We start from the raw sequence: 18047 nt of genomic DNA, 5'->3' as shown, positions 1-18047 counted from the left end.
GCCCGTGTTAATCTAGCTGTAACCTAATATTTTCACTTGACTGTCTCTCCTACTAGCTCACCCTGAAACTGGTACGTGAATGTTTATATGGTTCACTTAAGTAAAAGAAATGTATGTAATAAAACGTTTGAGACTACTGGTATACAAACACCTACTGTAATTACCCGACTCTTGGGACTATGGTACTACTGAGACTATCTGCCTACTACCCAGCGTTGGCTTCGAAGTTATTTTTATTGTATTGCTCTGGATTACAGTACAGTAGGTCGTTGTGTCACAATACCAACAGCTGTTTGTGTGTAAACTATTAAGAGAAGTTCAGCACAGCTGACGATAACTTTACAGAGCCGGTGTAGCCACGCCCTGTTATTTCCAATGAACTGCCAAACTAGATATATATCAGGCTGACAGAAGAAGATGACTGTTATGAGCCTAGTTAATTTGAAGTTGGTTTGAATGTTCTATTAGAGTATTTGGTTGTTACCCATTGTACATTAAGTTTTAGCAGTTTTAGATTTCATCACTACTTTATTCTTAAAAAGGGCCTATGCCTCCACTTGTCATTACTTTGACATTAATGTAAACAAATGTGAACACTGACTACAGTAATTATAAGGCCCTAACATTAATTGAAAATAATCGCAGAGCACCATGCTGTAGACACTATAGGTGATCACCTCTATGGCGTGACAGGAAGCACTGCTCTCTACCTTTATTCAGGCTCCAGTGAAATTATGGTCAGAAAAGTCTCCAGATAATGTTGCAAGCATTGTTTATTCACCAAGTTTAAAGCATTAAGCACCTGAAATGTCATTGTATACTAATTATTTTAAAAGGTACGGCAACATTTATGTTTTGTTCCGTGTATATCTATTGTCAGCTCTAGAAATGTCACTGATACTGTCACTGGATTAAATACATGTGTTCCAGCATATCGGGCTCTAGAACTCATTAGGTATGTACCAATGAATGTTATTGTAACAAGCTTTGATCAGTGTAATTGCATAGCTGCATGTCCTATAATATGTTCATCTTAATGATACAGTAATTATATTGTATAATCAACAGTTAACAATAGTGGAGAGCTCCAATGTTATGAACTCTTAAAATAATAGTATACATATGACATCTGTACAACAGTAGCTGTTACAATAATATTTATAGTCTATAGCTATAGTAATATACTGTAGCTTTTAAATTGCTGTAGCGCAAACAATTATAATGTCCTGAATTCTGGTCAAACGTCTTTTTGGTGCAAACCCTCATGATCCCTTCTATACAGTACTAAAAACTGCGTAAGAATTATTGAGTTGACTTTTATGTGAATATACAATAGTGAAGCCATGTGCCATATCTTCAGAGCCAGTATAATTACCTCATGCAATCATACTTTACGCCTCACATGCAGAATGGTAAAACAAAGACTTCACTCCTTTTTGAGACATCATCACATCACAAAGCATATGGTGAAAGTGTATGTTGCTTTGTTTACTATAATGGTGAGTGTCTACTAGACTAAGTGCGTGTGTGTGTGTGTGTGTGTGTGTGTGTGTGTGTGTGTGTGTGTGTGTGTGTGTGTGTTCCTGTATATAGTGTAGTAAATGTGTATAATGTGCAGTCTGTTGTGTGTGTCTACATGTAATGTTTTTGTAATGTTCCTTCTTTAAATTGCTGTTGAATAGTCTTTTGTGAGATTTTACTGTATTATTTTCATTGTCAATCTATAGATGTCTGGTTCACTATCAATAACACTGATATACCCATATCTGCCATTCATGGTTAAGGTATGAACTATGTATGTAGCACATACATATGTGACCGGATTTCATATAACCCGGCTTCCACACACACAAAATCAAACTTATGCTTTTTACCAGAAATGGATTGCTGGTCTAATACACTATCATATTCCACTCTGTATTTCCTTCAGGACTGGCAAGTCTGGTTTCTGCAGCAGCTTTCTTCTGACCCTGCATGTCAAAGCCACGAGTGGAGGATTGGTGCCATTAAATGGTCATGGCTTTGTTGTAGTGGTGTGTAGTGAGCTGGGACTTCACAGAGAGCTCACCAGTGGTGTTCTCAATCTATTTGGCGTGATTTGAGGGCCATGGAGGGCTATGGAGGGCCCAAGCTTGGCATCTGGATTCCATTTGTCTTCTTGCTCCATTTTATACTCCTATTTTAAGCCCACCCACCGCCCCTATTACCACCATCTGTGATATCATTACCCACTCGAAAAAAGCTGCCCAAAACATGGCATATTTTGGGTATCAGAAACTTATACACCCACACAGTGATAGCTAGAATAATTGGTGCAAATTTTGTTTGCATAGCTGTAGGCACTGGGACGTTACTACACAATGATTACTTAAAATCGCCATATCTCCTAGCGAAACTTTGTGTGTCGAAGCCGGGTTTTGTCAAATCCAGTCACATATAAACTTTAACATTTGAGATGTGTGAAGTGGTATGGTGTGCATATTTTTCAGTGAGGTATATCAGCGATTTTAAATATTGCTATAGATACCATGTGTTTATTATACACACGCTCTTTTCCAAACTGGAACTAATGGTTAAGATACACAATTGGTATAAAATGTGTACACAAAGCCTTTTGTGTATATGCTTCTTTTATTCTGTACAGTGCCTTGCAAGCCAAGTTTTGAGTAGCATACCCGTTTAAGTACGTATGGCATGAGATGTGCAACTCTCTGAAGCTTATACAAGGGTGTAGTCAGGAAATTTTGGAAGGGGTTTCAAATTTGGAAGTGGAATATCTGGGAAATTCCCCCCTACAGCCAGCAGAGTTGGAGTAACGCTTTACAATTTTAACGTGTTACGTAATATTATTACTTTTGAAGTAACTATTAATATAACGCGTTACATGCTGTTGTAATATATAATGGATATTACATCCAGAAATTGTAACAAATGTAATGCGTTACTTCCTTTTAAGGCTCATTGTATCCAGGCACGTGATTGATTGCATTTTGGGTCCAGACAAGACTGGAGATAGCGTTATAGGCATGGACAAAGAATGATAGTGTATGGGGAGTGCCCTTGAGGCCAAGATACTACAACAAAGTATGTATTTGTGGCTGAACTACACCAGAGAAACACGTGTCTCACTCGTGTGTGCTCGTGTCACTTGTAGTTGTAGGTTGGTAGCTTGTATTTAGAAGGTTGGACTTACTTTATAGTTTGTAACGAACGAATGTAATATGTAATATTATTACTAGCTACAGCCCTCAGAGTAGCGAGTAATATGTAACTCGTTACTTTTTTCAGTAAGTAATATGTAAATGTAGTGCACTACATCACATAAAAGTAATGAGTAATATGTAACTAGTTACATTTTTAGGGTAACAAACCCAACTCTGACAGCTAGTTCCTAGATGAAAATTATGTATACACAAAATCTGCCCTTAGGCAGTAACATTAGCTTTGTGTGCATCTATCTAGCTGAAACCTACACTGCTGTTTATGCAGCTTGCGAGCACTATTAACTAATCTTCACTGCAGGATAGCATACCGATTCCCAACTTAGCACACTGCCCTTCTCTGGAATCCACTCCTGAGCTCCTTTTGTTGGAAAAGCGTTATTCAGAGAACAAACTTTAACATCATTCTTGGCTCTTCTCTCAACTTGTCACTAGACTGGCTTGTACTCTAATACATTCGAGACATCACATGCTCACCTCATGGAACCAAACATTGAACTAAACAGACATTCACAGTTATCGTATTCAATACCATATTCTAACCTGACACGTGTATATCACGATTACTGCAACTGCTGCCCTATAACTAATCTCCACCATAATGACCATTTTCAAAATGAGATCTCTGCCGTTTCCACCAGATATGTATACAACCACCTATAGTCTTGCTTCGTATCTTCATTAATGATTCACCTTTAGTATGATTTGATTCTCAGGGGGCCGCGACAGCGTGGGTATACCTACTGGAGAGTTCCAAGGCTGAAAGTTTAATGCGATTTTTAATTTAAATTTCTTTGCCACTGAAAAGGGGAGTTCACCCAAACCATCCGAGCCCCCCTACCTATGCCCCTGTTGTAGTCCTGTATATTTTAGCTCAATTCAATTCTTGGCTGATTATTCACACTTTGTGGAAATAAGATCAGGATACTCTAATAGAACAGTTATTTACTCTAATATAGTAGTTAGTAAAAGCTGATATACTCTAATAAAACAGCCAACTCAAGAGCATAATTTTGAGCATGGACTTTTGAGCACTGCTTGAAAGTGTAATAGGCAAGCATAATTGGCTCAAGCCTACCCGTATTTTATTATTCATTTTTAAAATGGTGTTGCATGGCGGTTTGTTTGAAACTGTCCTAACTGCAGATACATTTTTCCATTCAAACTAAAAGTGAAACAGATTGGGGCATTCAAATATTGGGACATGAATTGCATAATATAGTGCAGGAATATATCTATCCTACCATCAGATTCCGACAAAATTGCCGAATAGTTTGTGCACTGTCAATTGTAGCCTTTCATCTTTAACAGCTTACAACTTTGGCAGCAAGTGAAACTATATTGGAGGCATAGTTGACATCTATACAAATAAGTGATGAAAGAAATAAAAACGCTGTAGAAATTTTATTTGCAGTGTATAATTGAGGTCCATCATTTTAAAATTATAACAGCAATATTACAATCATTTCTGAGAAAACCAGTCTTTTAGTACAGTGACAGAACACACAGTAATCATTATTCATCAGAGACAAAAATCTACATAAATAGTCTATCAAAGACAACACTAGCTACTTTTCCAGGCTCTGCATGGTAATACAAACAATCTGATGTCTGGGGCTCCAACCTGGGTATGGATTTTATCTGGCTGTACAGCTCTGTGAATCTGTACTAAAAATTTCCTCTGATTTTAGTTGGTTTTGAGCCCTTACCATAGTTGATGTAATGCACATAATATGCATACTGTATTGGAAAAGATCTTAGTCTACCCTTCATCCTACCCTTTGCTATAGATTATATATCCGTTACCTGGGTTATGAAATGGAGTACTTCGCTCCTGACATTCCACGTTGTTAATGCACTTAATTGGAATGTACTATAGTAACGCGCATGTAATGGGAAGAACGTAAAAGACTGGCTAAAAGAAGTATCTGAAGGTGAGCTAGTGTATAAAATCGTTAAGTTAAATTGTGTATTTGCAGTCTAACTGGAGTTAAGCGTCTTCTCTAACAATTCAGAAGGGTGAAGTGCCAGTAGTCACTAGCAAGATCTCTGAACAAGGCGATCTGACGGATCTGCAGTTAATTGATGACACTGCTATGTACCGGACTTCCATGATACTACCTTCCTGAGCAGATGTATGACAGGCATGAATGTAGGAGAGTTTGCCAAAAAATTTGCTCAGAATTGCATCAAATCCTGATTCTCATGTGACAACCACCTGGCCTTGGTATAGCACATCTGGACTATAGTTACTCACCAGTGGAGACCAGTGGATATATTGCATCTTGTTACAGAAAAATTGAATGTATACACTACACAGACGGTTTGGCACATCTTGTAGCTGAGTCTGACCAATTATGAATGCAACTTCAGAGCACGGCCTGGGCAACAACATAAATTTGTAGCACATACCTATAATACTACAGCATAAGTTATTAACATTTCTGTACAAGATTTTATGTTGCAATGATGTGCTACAATTTCAGTATTTTTACTGCTGCATGGTTTACAGCTAAATGAAAAAACACAAGCTAGTATAGTGGCTAGGTATGATATAGATTTTAAAACTATCATCAGGTAGGAAGTGGAGACCACCATTTGTGAATGACCTGTACAGTATTATCACCATTATTGTTTGACAAGGTTGTGCTATACAACTTCAACACAACTGTACTAGGATACTACAAGCACCCGAATAACTAGGAAACTAGTCCATGGTCTTATTCGCACCAGCACACCCCCTTTTACCGAAATATTTTTACTGCTTCAATATATATTTAGGTCACTTGATTCATTCAGGTTCGGCTACAAATTCCTTGACATTGTTTGTTGACTGTCTTTGTTAAACCATCTGCCTCTTGTGCTTCTAAGGTGTTCCAAATATGCGGTTGATCTCACTGTTTCGTAGATCAGCTCTGTTCTCATTGTAATCTGGATATTAGTAAATAACTTTCCTTCCTGTGTTGGAATGCAGTACAGTCCAATAAAATTCTATCTGTTTAACCAGCATCAGTACTTGTAGGTAATGTGTGGTACCATTGAATGAGCCCTAAAAAAATAGTGAATTCTGTGTGTCATGGAAACCATCACAAATTATGTGGCACTTCATTATATCACTCATGTAAAACTTTAATAACAGTAGACTACTTTGCAAAACAAAAGTACTGAAATAGTTGCAGTAGTTTAGCTTGGCAGGTACAAAAAATTTCTTATTGCCAATGGTAACTCTTGCAAACAACCATCCACAACCTGACATCCCAGTATGAAATTGATAAACTAACCAGGTAATACAAATCTTACATGAGTCCTTTACTGTAGAAAAGCGTCAAACAGTCTAAACAGAGACAATAATGCAATGAAATTGGTATATACACTAAAATAGGTTGTAGCTGCTGCCCATCACTTTCTTACAAATTGCATAGAAACATCAAAACAAGACCAAATTGACTGCTTCTTTTCAGCAACACGGTCTTTTTCTTACTTAAACTCACTTTTAAACGAACAACAACAAAGTAGAATAAACAGTTTTGCCTTATCACTGAATTAGAATGTGGAATGCATAGAAATAATTAACAACACAGATTAGAATTTTGGAATGTACGGTTACTACTGGGGTACACCGCTATGTTTCATAACCCGGGTAATGAATATATAATCTATGCCATTACCCACGACCCTGACTGGAGCTCTCCTGGTGCTTTGGCTTGACTTAATGAACAAACAATGTAAATGTTATAGGCTCCTCTTACATGGATTCAAGCAGAATTAACTTAAATTAATTCTAGATATCTGCCAAACTGCTATACAGCACAATCTTTTAGCTAAATTAAGGCTTGGTACAATTGAGTGATCTCTAGCACATAGCTATGTATATACCTATATCTTGTAAATATTACTTCATTACATTGTAGTTTTTACTCCCTGATATTGAAGACAGAAATATTGGTACGTTGTAATAGAGAAAAGTATTTTTGTTTATGTGCTAGTTTCGATGGTTTGTGCACTTCAAGTTTTACTTATGTAGGACGATATGCTGGATTCCTGGCTTCTTCGATGTACTTTGGCAGATTTTGCGGAAGGTACTATAAACTAACATTGCAATGCATCTACTGTACGGGCATGCATAAACTATAATTATGTTGCTGCAAATCAAGTCATGATGGAATTTACTAAGAAAATAGTATGGTTTGCCTAAGAACATCTAAACTATTGGGATGAAATGTAAAAGTTGTCTTGTGTGGGCCACCTATTATTCTCATTGTGCTTCATTCCAGTTACTTCTGGGGTTGGGTAGCTGATGCTCGTAGCAAGAAGACCATCCTGATGTACAGTGGAATATGTATGGCATTCTCATCATTCTTCTTTGGATTCAGTGTCAACTTTTATATGGCTGTTATCTTCAGAGTTCTTACTGGACTATCCAATGGTAATTGTAAATGTAAAACATGATATTTGCTAATCAGATACTGTATAGCCGGAACGTTTGGTAGGAGGAAAGTTTGGCAGATTTGGTGAGTAAGCAGTGTTTCTCCAAACTTAAATCCACCAATTGTTTGTCCATTACAAATCTATATTAGCTACTAACAAAAATACCAAACTTTTCCTCACCAAAAATCCTGTTGCAGCAAATTTGCCAAAGTTTCCTCCCACCAAACAAGCCTGACGCCTCTAAAATATAACTGATACTAAATATAATCAGCATTGGTGCATCACTATCAATTTCTAAGGCAAAAACACTTGATAATTAAATTGAGGATTCTCCTTAAGTTTGTAGTATATATATATATTGTTCAATTCCATTCTGTAGGAGTTGTTGGCAATTGTAGAGCTATTGTGTATGAACATTCTGATGATGTAAATAAGGCAAGTAAATTGTACGTATGATTGTTGTGATTCTATGATATAGTGTGGTAATACTGTACATTAGGGATCATGGTGTTCTGGGCTTTCTTGCCCTTTAAAATCACCTGAAAACACCCTCAGTTTTTCTTCAAAACTGCTTGGCGATATTGGTTAAGCTTAACCAAGCCCAAAAACTCCTTCAGAGCAATCCCAAATCCTCCCAACAAGTTTCTATGGAATTTTAAAATTTTCTATTTAACTGAATTTTCTACTAACTGACCAGTCGATGCTTTCAGTCAAGCATAACTTTACATTGCATACGTAGGGCTACTGGCTTGATTTTTTCACTGTTTGATGCACACGAGTAACTGCCCGAATTTATTAGTGACAAGCGCACTCCACCCCAGAAATCTGCAGTGGAGTAATAGCTAACCTTTCTTAACTCTGTTAGATATACATCTCCAAACGTGTTTAAATAAATTCTAAAGTCAAACACTACTTTAAATTCCTGTTGCTTTGTACAACACGCCTCTAATAAATTTGGGCAGTTGATCATGTGAACAGCTAGTTTATGGCAAGAATAGCAGAGAGAACCTATAGTTTTGCAGCGATTGTGCATTAAAATGTATTAGAAAGTTGGTTAGTTTGTTCTAGGGTGAATAGATGTGTTTGTATTCTAGTTAATGAATGCCCTGAGGATCTCCTCTAGTGTTCTGCTATCGCGATAGTGTTCTCGGCAGAGTTGCTGTGAGGTAAGGAGTGTATATAAATGCTATAGAGAGCATAAATAATAGTATAACGTTTAGAATGTAATTTTCGATTATTCGATTATTCCGCTGTTCCGTTTTTCCGTGTTCCAGGCTTTATCGCTTCCCAATGCAAGGTACTGATTTGCAATAGCATGATATGTGGTTGTGGTGGCAGCTATTAAGCTTATTATCCATATTGTCTCTAGTGGTTACAGAGACACTTCTTCATGGAACACAGATGAAGACGAAACGTAGTGGTCACTGTACTTTTCATTAAATTGATTGTTCGGGCACTGCTCAAATGCAAAATTAATGTAATGGCATGCCTGGTGCCATTCTATCTTTTAATGTGGTATGGGCGGGTTCATTAGTCATGTTACACAAACAAGTAGAAGAAAAAATAGAAATTTAAAAAGGCAGTGGAACAAAGGAATAGTAAAACATAGCGAAACAAGAGAGGTTTCCTATACCTGCAGGTACTAATAGACTTTCAGAATTTAGTAATTCTGAAATACAGTATAGGGATTAAATGTTCTTCAGGTATAGGCAACCTCTCTTATTTTGCTACTTTTTTTACTATTCCCTTGTTTCACTACTTTTTGATTCTTTGATCCCTAATGTTTTCTTCTAGTAGGACAGCTTGAGCCAGACATTGTGTATGTTGATTAAATTCTCCATAAACTGACCATCAGTGCACATGCTCATTTGGTGCCGAAAGTATTAATCTACTAATAGTAGGACAGTTTTGATTATATATTTGTAGGGTTCAGGTAGTCCCTATATCCTGTTAACAATTGAGTACTCACAAACAAACACTATCTATGTATGTTACATCAAATTATAAGTAGTTTGCAACTTTTCTTGTGTGTAAATATTCCTAAATGTTTCTTTAAAACTAAACACCACATCTTTCAAGGTGTCATTAATTTCTATACTGATCGCATGACATCAAACTGAAACTTACTATATAATCTCAGTTGTGCAATACTGTACGTATACCAATTTTAGTACTCCTTATGTGAAATAGGTTGGTTCCACTGCATGAACTACACTACAGGCTGTGAAAAATGAGCCCGTAAAACAACCAGCAGACCTTTGTCTTTGAGCATAAACCTATACCTTCTGTTGATTGTCCAGACCAGCTTTAACATGTTACTAGTTCAAAGTACGTATAGGTGGAATTGCAATGACTGAAACTCTATCCATTTAAGTGTGTTGCAAAGCTATCAAGACAGGGATGGCAACCTTGATGAAATCTTGAATGGAGACATTATGTGCGAGATTGATATTCATGACGATTCAGGGTACTATAGGCACATGGGAACTGGATTCGTCCAAGGCAGTAAGCCTTTCTCTTTGTACCAAGATTCTCTGCACGAAATATTAGCAAAGTGTAATTTATGAATGCAGTGAAGTACGATGTGGTAGCAAATTGTGTAGCCAATTACATGGCTTCTCATTTACAGCTACATTTTTCTGTGTACACTGTTCTTTTACTTATTAGCTTCAGTTTCTTCACAGGTTTGCATACATGCACACCACTGCACTTACAGTTAGTCACCAATTAACACAAATCACCGAGTTGTTTGAACAATGCCATAGGACTTTACAAGCTCATTTTTACAGCGTACAGTGCAGTTTGATACTCTCCCTCTATATCATGTTGTATTATTAATCCTAAAATGCTGGTTTACCATTTAGGGTTTTGGAATGTCACTAATTTCTACTGCATTTAACTCTGCTTTAGTGTTGGGACCAGCAGCATCAGGTTTGATAGATGTGGTTACGTATAGTATATATACTCAGTCTTATAAACATGATAAAATAATGCCATTGTGAACTTAAAAGTCAAACTTACTTGTACTAGTACAGTACCAGATCAAGATATGAGCAAAAATCTAGTTAGTTATCATCTCAGTAACTACGTAACATCCTACATTACATGTTTACCCTTTGCTGCAGTTGGGCCATCCTTGCCATTAATTGATTTCCAGCGTAGAATAAACAACCTTGTTGATTGGTCCCTGTTTCTATTTAGCAAATATGCAGTAGTACATTTTTTGTTATGTACTACCATATGAGCAAGAATTTTGGCATGGAGCTAAAATTGGGGATTTGGTGGACACTTACAAAATGACCAAATTAAAATTTGCCATATTTTATTGTCAGTGTTCATAGCATTGTAACCATTTAAGTGGGAACAAGATCAAGCAAGAGTAAGGTACTGTATCTAGCAAGATCGTCAAGTATGGTGATGTTGAAAGTTGAGTAGCTATGACCAAGTGGAGCTTTGTCAAATCTGATAATAGCTAGCAAGTAGATAGTCAACAGCCATAGTGAGACAGTAAATAATAGCAAGATAGCTAGCTACAAATACACTACCTGTATGGGAGGTAGTCTGCACTAAATTTTGCTATTGATGTACTGGCTGAATCTCAGCCTGCAGTTAATCATACAACATTATTCTAACATTGATACTACTGTTTGTTTCATGGTACTTTTTTTCATTAAATGATTCTGATAGCATTCTTCAATCAACACTGACATATTCAATGAAACAACTTTGTAAATAAACAAACTAAACTTTCTTGCAGTGAAGCATAATGAAGCCAGTGAGCTTCGATAGTGTGAAGCCGACTACAGTACAGGCTAAGTTAGGCAACTACAAAACAACTCTACTATTGGTTTCCAGCAGAACGTTCAAGTAATCTTGGAACATTATGAAGTTGAAAAGGAGAGCTTAGTACTGCACCTGAACATTAATACAATAACATTATTGAATTATTTAAAAGTTGTTTTTGTGTATTGCATGATACAAACAACCTATTTATTCAATAAAATGGTAAGTGAATTTTCCATTTCAGTGGACCTTTTTAAGACTTGTGTTCCATTGATACAGTGAAATATCAGGAATTCAATCCAATGCCAATACCCCGCATACATTATGTGCATTTCGACAATGCAGATACCTGATACTGATTACTGCTTTACAAGTATATACTTAATTATTAATATCTGCATTTAGTTGTACTGTATAGTTGACCTTTTGAGTTAATCATATGTGTTATTGTTATAATTATTATTTTGTTAGGTAGTGACTGTTTTATTGGAATATCTTGATGCAAAATTAATGTGATAAATTGCTGAACTTGACAAAATTACACAATATGTGCTAGAAATACATGCATGTCTTCAACACTACGTATTTCCAGCTCCATCCAAATTTAGGATTTATACGCTGAACTCTAATCCCAACACCTCTGTAATCCAAAATGCATACGTACCTCCATAATATGACATTGTTTTGTATACCAAAAGGACATTTCCTATGTAATACTACCTCAATAATCCAACAACCTTACTAATTTGACACAATTTTCTTATACCAATGAGCATCAGATTTTAGAGGTTACACGGTATGATTATGATATTAGGCACCAGTGGTTTCAGAGTAGCTTAATGACTGATACCTATTGATACCAAAACAGCAAATATCAGCTCCAATTTAACACCAATTGCTGGGGGACTACTATTTAACACCAATTGCTAGGGGACTACTAAACTCTTATGTATAGAGAACGTAAGAGTATAATCATTGACAACACAGAACCGTTGTGCACATTCGCTAGTTAACTTTTAGCAATACAGTGGATCCTCAGTTATCCGAACTGCTTTGTTCTTATAAGTATTCAGATAAGTGAAATTGTTTGGATAACTGAAGCCCATTGATTTCTATACAGCTTCATTCAACTACTCTAATGGAACAGTCATTTACTCTAATAGAATGCACACTGATGGCAAAATACTCTAATAGAACAGTCACATTTGGCATTTGGATAATCGAGGTATTCAGATAACTGAGATTCGGATAAGTGAGGATCCACTGTAATCATTTTTAATAGTTGTGTGTATGCAGATAGAAACAGTTAGCGTCCTCCTTTATATAAGTATATCCTTATAGTATATACATAATGTAGTAACATTTGGTACACACTATACATATATCCATAGGTGTGTTAGCTGATCCTCTAGGACAATACAACTTACCTCCAAGTAAGCAATATTATATTTAGAACAGGTTGTATGCTTACATCCTGTTATAAGCTGCGTATTCTCTGCAGTACTACACTTTCTCTTACATGATGCTATATGTATATGTTTAGAAACATATCTTTAAATGTAAAAATTCCATGGATAATGTATGCTGTACAATTGATATTCAGCTATGATATGCTATGTATTTTTAACACATAGTATGCACATAGTATCAAGGGTAATAATTCACCATATTAACAACTTAGTGCACCTATTGTATGTAACTTTTGTATGGGGAATGTTATGCTCATAAAAATCATTTATAAAACTTTCTTGCTCTGTTCCTTTTTTATTTGCAGATTCCTTTTTGGAAAAATTCCCTTATTGCCTGCCCAGTATGTTTGCAGCACTGTTGTGTTTAATAGGAGTTATTGTGACTGGTTGTTTTCTACCTGACAAACCTGAATGTACAGGGTAAGCTATGTAATTACGTACATATACATGTATAATTATACAGTATATTATGTATCATTAAGGTTAATTTGCACCTTTTCACCAAAAGGTATTGACAACAGCTAACCTCATAATACCTTCATGGCACCTCGGAAGGTATAACAAAGCCCATAAATACCATTGGTATGACCTGAAATGCTTCCAATAGATTGCTACAATTTTTGATGGAACTTTCTACTAACTGACTGCCTGACTAAATGTGTATTCAGACAAGTGCAACTCAAAGGCTAAAGCTACAAGCTTAATGTTTTCACTGTTTGACATACTGTAGCTTCAGCCCAACAGGTGCCTTTTGGCATACCTCAGTACATACAATACACGTTTCATGGACTTAGAGTACCTGTGTCCTCCTTTGTGTCCCATTTATCATTGCTAACAGGGAAGTTATTAATTCACAGTAGTGCCACTACATGGTGGCTTTTCTACATTTGTAGCTAACCCGAGTTTTCCAATGTGACTGGATCAATTGCAGAGGTCCTTCTTGTAGTATTCTTCATTGTGCAAGGGCATCAGAGTAGGTGCGACCAGTGAGGCCAAAGCCACCACTTTTTGGTTCAGTGAAAAAAAAAAAACTTTCAAGCCAAAACTAAATGTAGTGAACATGCAATAGCTACTTAGCAGTTATCAAATGGCAACAACTGATAGAAACAACACTTATCTAACCTGTCTTTCTCCCAAAACAGCTTTATGTCTACTTCTGTCATAACAGATATAGCTAAAAATATTTACCATTATATTTAGCATTTAGCTTTGGCTTTGTTTTCTTTGTGGAAACATTCCTTACAGTTTATATCTTAATTGTTTATGATTTAAACAGTATCATGGAGGTCTTTTTGGAGGTACGTAGCTAGTATCATGGAGGTAGCTAGCACCTTGCACACATGCGGTGTCTACTACAGCCCAAAATTTCCACCAAAATAGCATTTCAAAATGTGAAATTTACTTGGGGGAGCATCCCACCAGACCCCATAGACTAGCTGCCTTTGGATTGAGCCTTACCACTTTCACTTTTACTTTGACGCCCCTGGCACTGTGTAACGAACTGAACAAAGCTGAAAATGAACTGAAATGGCCACTGTGCTATTGATAATTGGGGCACACGTTCAGATAAAAACAGTAAGCCTGGCTGCATTCATGCAGTATGTGTGTTCACCAGTCATAACAATGTTACGGAAAAGGAAATCATCAAACAAGTAGTAAAGTGGTTCATCAGTCATAACAAATGTTAATATCCATGACTTCAACTTTTTATCTGTTGTTTTCTTCTATGAAGTGCAGGTCATCAGTGACTTGCTTTGTGTACAGCATCGTAATCTATGTACACTATTTAATCTATCACTTATATAGCAAGGAATGTACTAGTAACTCACAAACTGATGATAATGACTCTATCATCTCCATGATGGACACTATAATAGACTCACACTACAGCCATTGTGAACATGATGCTGGATCAGATGACGGTCCACCAGTAGTAGACCAACTACTAGTAAACACATCCGTAAATGAACCATTGAGTGGTGATGTGGTTGATGAAAATAATATTGAAGAAGATACGGTAATCATGGATGTGTTTTCAATGGATGAAGGAGAAACTGTGGTAGTTAAGCAATCAATTAGGTTAAAACAGAAGATAGTTTCTGCCTTACAAGTGCTTTTGAATTTACTAAAGTAAGGATGTAACTTTGTATGTTGCTATTTGCAGCATTTTATACACAGAGACAAGGCGGCATTTGGTGCAGTGTTCTTGATGGGATTATTCTCATTTTTTTCTATTGGATTTGATGAGTGTTACTCATTATGGTCTTCTACTGATAGATCACTAGGTATGTACATATATACATAGACCTTTAATTATCTAATGCAGCCAGCCACTTTCCATTTAAAACACACCTTAAGTGCGTACATTTATGGCCAGTTACGTACATATATACGTATTGCATTAACAATTTGTGACATACTGTATGTACGTATGCTTTACGTAAATACAAAAGTGCTACATAATAATTTCTGTATCTGCCAAATACTTTCTCTACTATACTATTGTGTATTACATTACCTGCTGTGTTCATCTTACAGGAGGATTGGGATTTTCTCTGAACAACATAGGAGTCACGCTAGCTATAGCAGGAGTAATGTCAGTCCCACTGTCATTAACAATATACAATATTGTAAGTGTGGTTTAAAAAATTTGCTTAATAAACAAGCATAAAAACCTGAGAGGACACTTTGTAACGTGTATTTGTGTTGTAAAATGATTCTTAGATTCTATTTGACTGAATTTGACAAAACTCAGCTTTGACGCACAAAGCTTCATTAGTAGATATGTAACCTTATATGTGATCATTGTATGGTAACTTCACAGTGCCTAAAAATAGTTGTGCAAAGAAAATTTGCACAAATTTGTTTGTGTGGGTGTATAACTTTCTGATGCCCAAAATATGCCCTGCTTTGGCAGCTTTTATGTGGGTAATAACATCAAAGGTGGTAGTAGTAGGGGTGGTGGGTGGGCTTAATGTATAGGAGCATAAAGCATAGCAAGATGATGAGTGGAATTCAGAGGTCCAATTTGGGCTCCTCCTTCCATTGAAATCACTTCAAAATGAAGGAAACTACAACTGGTGAGTTTTCCAGTTCTCACTACACACCATTCCAACTAAGCCATGGCCATAGAATTGCTCACTCATAGTTTTCACAGGGTCTGTTAAAAGCTTTGAAACCATACTCACCAGTTCTGAAGAAAAGATAGAGGATAATACACATTTTTGGTAAGTTCAATTTTGTGTGTGGAAGCCGGGTAATCTCAAATCTGGTCACCTATAGTAAACACTTCATGCATGTGGTTGATGTTGTCATAAAAGACTTAAACAAATTAGCAAAATTTGTGAAGTAGTAAACTACTGTTTATATCAACTTGGTTATTATAATCTCAAATGCTACAATACAATATTGTTCAGTTGGCAAAACCAGTTAAATTACTATGAAACATACTGGTTTGTACCTCCTGCTGTATTGTATACACTTTGTGATTGATGCTCTCTTGCAGATGGATAAGAGAATTGGCACATTGATGGTAAGAGTAATTGTGTATACACCTTATGTGTGTATGTGTACAATATACATGCAGTTGTGTATGTAGAGCATGCATACTGCATTAGTAAACACATGTATGTATGGAATGTACTGAATTGCATGTATGGATGCATACATACAGTGTAGGTAGTATATTTGTAGGTAGCAAGTATACAGTTACCCTCATGTGCTACACATTCACTTCTATAGACTTATCAAATCAATGCATCTATCATGATCATCTTAGTAGTTCTCTTTCCATCAATGACTTACATCAGTGAAAAGTATGTGTATGTACACTGCTTTGTGGTATAGTTAATTTTAAACTGTTGTTTCCAGCCATTTTCTACTGTGGATAGTTTTAATAGTGATAATGGTGATAATTCGCACAACGTTTAGCAACTGTTTTATATGCCAAGGACTGTTTGTAAGTAACTCAGTCACTCCTGACAAATTGGGAGCAATCAATGGACTGGGAATAGCAGTGACAAGCTTGTTCAGGTATGACATGTAGTAATTTTCGGAGCGTAATTATAATTGTATTTTAAACACAATGTCATTAAAGTCTTAATATTTACTAGATATCTGGTTTCCAATTGAGACCCATGCATAATATGGTTGATTTTCCAATATTTGGTCACATTTAGATCATAATTATGGTATTTTAATAATCTATATTTCAGTATGTTTCTAATAGATAATTGTAAGTGTAATGCTGTGGTTCCCAGGAAATGTGACTTTCAAAATAAACCTTCACTATAGCTACTTGTGAAAATGTTTTGGCTCGAAGCAATACATAATGTAGTTTGTGTTGTATAGCTGCACGCTTGACAATGCCGGTTTTCATTGCTATTATATATCTAATTTACAACTCCTATCTGCATAAAATATAGTCATAAGGCCTGCATTACGTAATTATGTGTTATATATGCATATATTTAATTTGTTTTATATATAGAACTTTTTCTCCTGTGGTATTTGGTTCCATCTACTCCTTGTCCCTGTCAGACACAACTCAACGTATTGGATTTCCAGTGGATTTTCATTTGATATTTATTCTGTTCTCATTTGGGTTTTTGTTAACAATGGTACTAGTTGCTTCCTTCCCCAAAAGGCTGGAAAAACAAAGAAAGAGTAGTGCTCCAACCTAGTACAATTATGTGGCAGTGTATATTCATTCAATCACAAGTATACGGCAATTGTATGTACATACGTATGTATCATCATTGCAACGTGTATGCTGTGCCATACCATAGTGTCAAGATTCACAAGTTACACAGTAGGTTCATATATGCACTTTTTGTGTCTGAATTAATTTATAAAATAGCTAGTCACCATATATGCACATTCTACATAATTCAACTCTCAGATGGCCAGCTGTGAGCATATGCCTGTTTATTAAGTTGAACATGTGATGAACATGTGATGAACATGTGATGAACATGTATAAATAATACTATGCTACCTATGTAAATGATGACTTGCATAATATTCCAACTTTGCATAATACATTATAATACTATAATACATACACTAAAATAATAGTAGAATTAAGCAGGGTGAGCTGTTGTTAAGTTGCTGTTTGGAATGAGTATGTTAATGGGAGGATCACTGT

At 36.1% G+C, this 18047-nt stretch overlaps 1 protein-coding gene across 4 annotated transcripts; it reads left to right on the top strand.

Annotated features, from left to right (window-relative positions):
* On the top strand, positions 1 to 17883 carry LOC136254055 (uncharacterized). Of its 4 annotated transcripts, none has more exons than XM_066046713.1 (19): positions 2 to 71; positions 721 to 836; positions 887 to 955; positions 1409 to 1499; positions 1728 to 1784; positions 7133 to 7166; positions 7246 to 7300; positions 7496 to 7647; positions 8029 to 8084; positions 10514 to 10580; positions 12824 to 12865; positions 13207 to 13321; positions 14708 to 15031; positions 15080 to 15186; positions 15440 to 15531; positions 16407 to 16433; positions 16643 to 16716; positions 16772 to 16933; positions 17391 to 17883. In XM_066046713.1, exons 2-19 carry the CDS (start codon positions 808 to 810, stop codon positions 17581 to 17583), a joined length of 1746 nt encoding a protein of 581 aa, XP_065902785.1. In that variant the 5' UTR covers positions 2 to 71; positions 721 to 807; the 3' UTR covers positions 17584 to 17883. The 4 variants fall into 4 exon arrangements, with proteins under 4 accessions (XP_065902788.1, XP_065902789.1, XP_065902785.1 ...); XM_066046714.1 differs by having other exon boundaries at positions 24 to 71; positions 661 to 836; XM_066046716.1 differs by lacking the exon at positions 721 to 836 and having other exon boundaries at positions 1 to 71; positions 881 to 955; positions 17391 to 17881.
* Positions 17884 to 18047: the final 164 nt, after the last annotated feature.

This window comes from Dysidea avara, chromosome 4 (assembly GCF_963678975.1).
Source record: "Dysidea avara chromosome 4, odDysAvar1.4, whole genome shotgun sequence".
Taxonomy (NCBI): Eukaryota; Metazoa; Porifera; class Demospongiae; order Dictyoceratida; family Dysideidae; genus Dysidea; species Dysidea avara.
The sequence above is the reverse complement of the archived record's forward strand: the minus strand, read 5'-3'. Positions and strand labels throughout refer to the sequence as shown.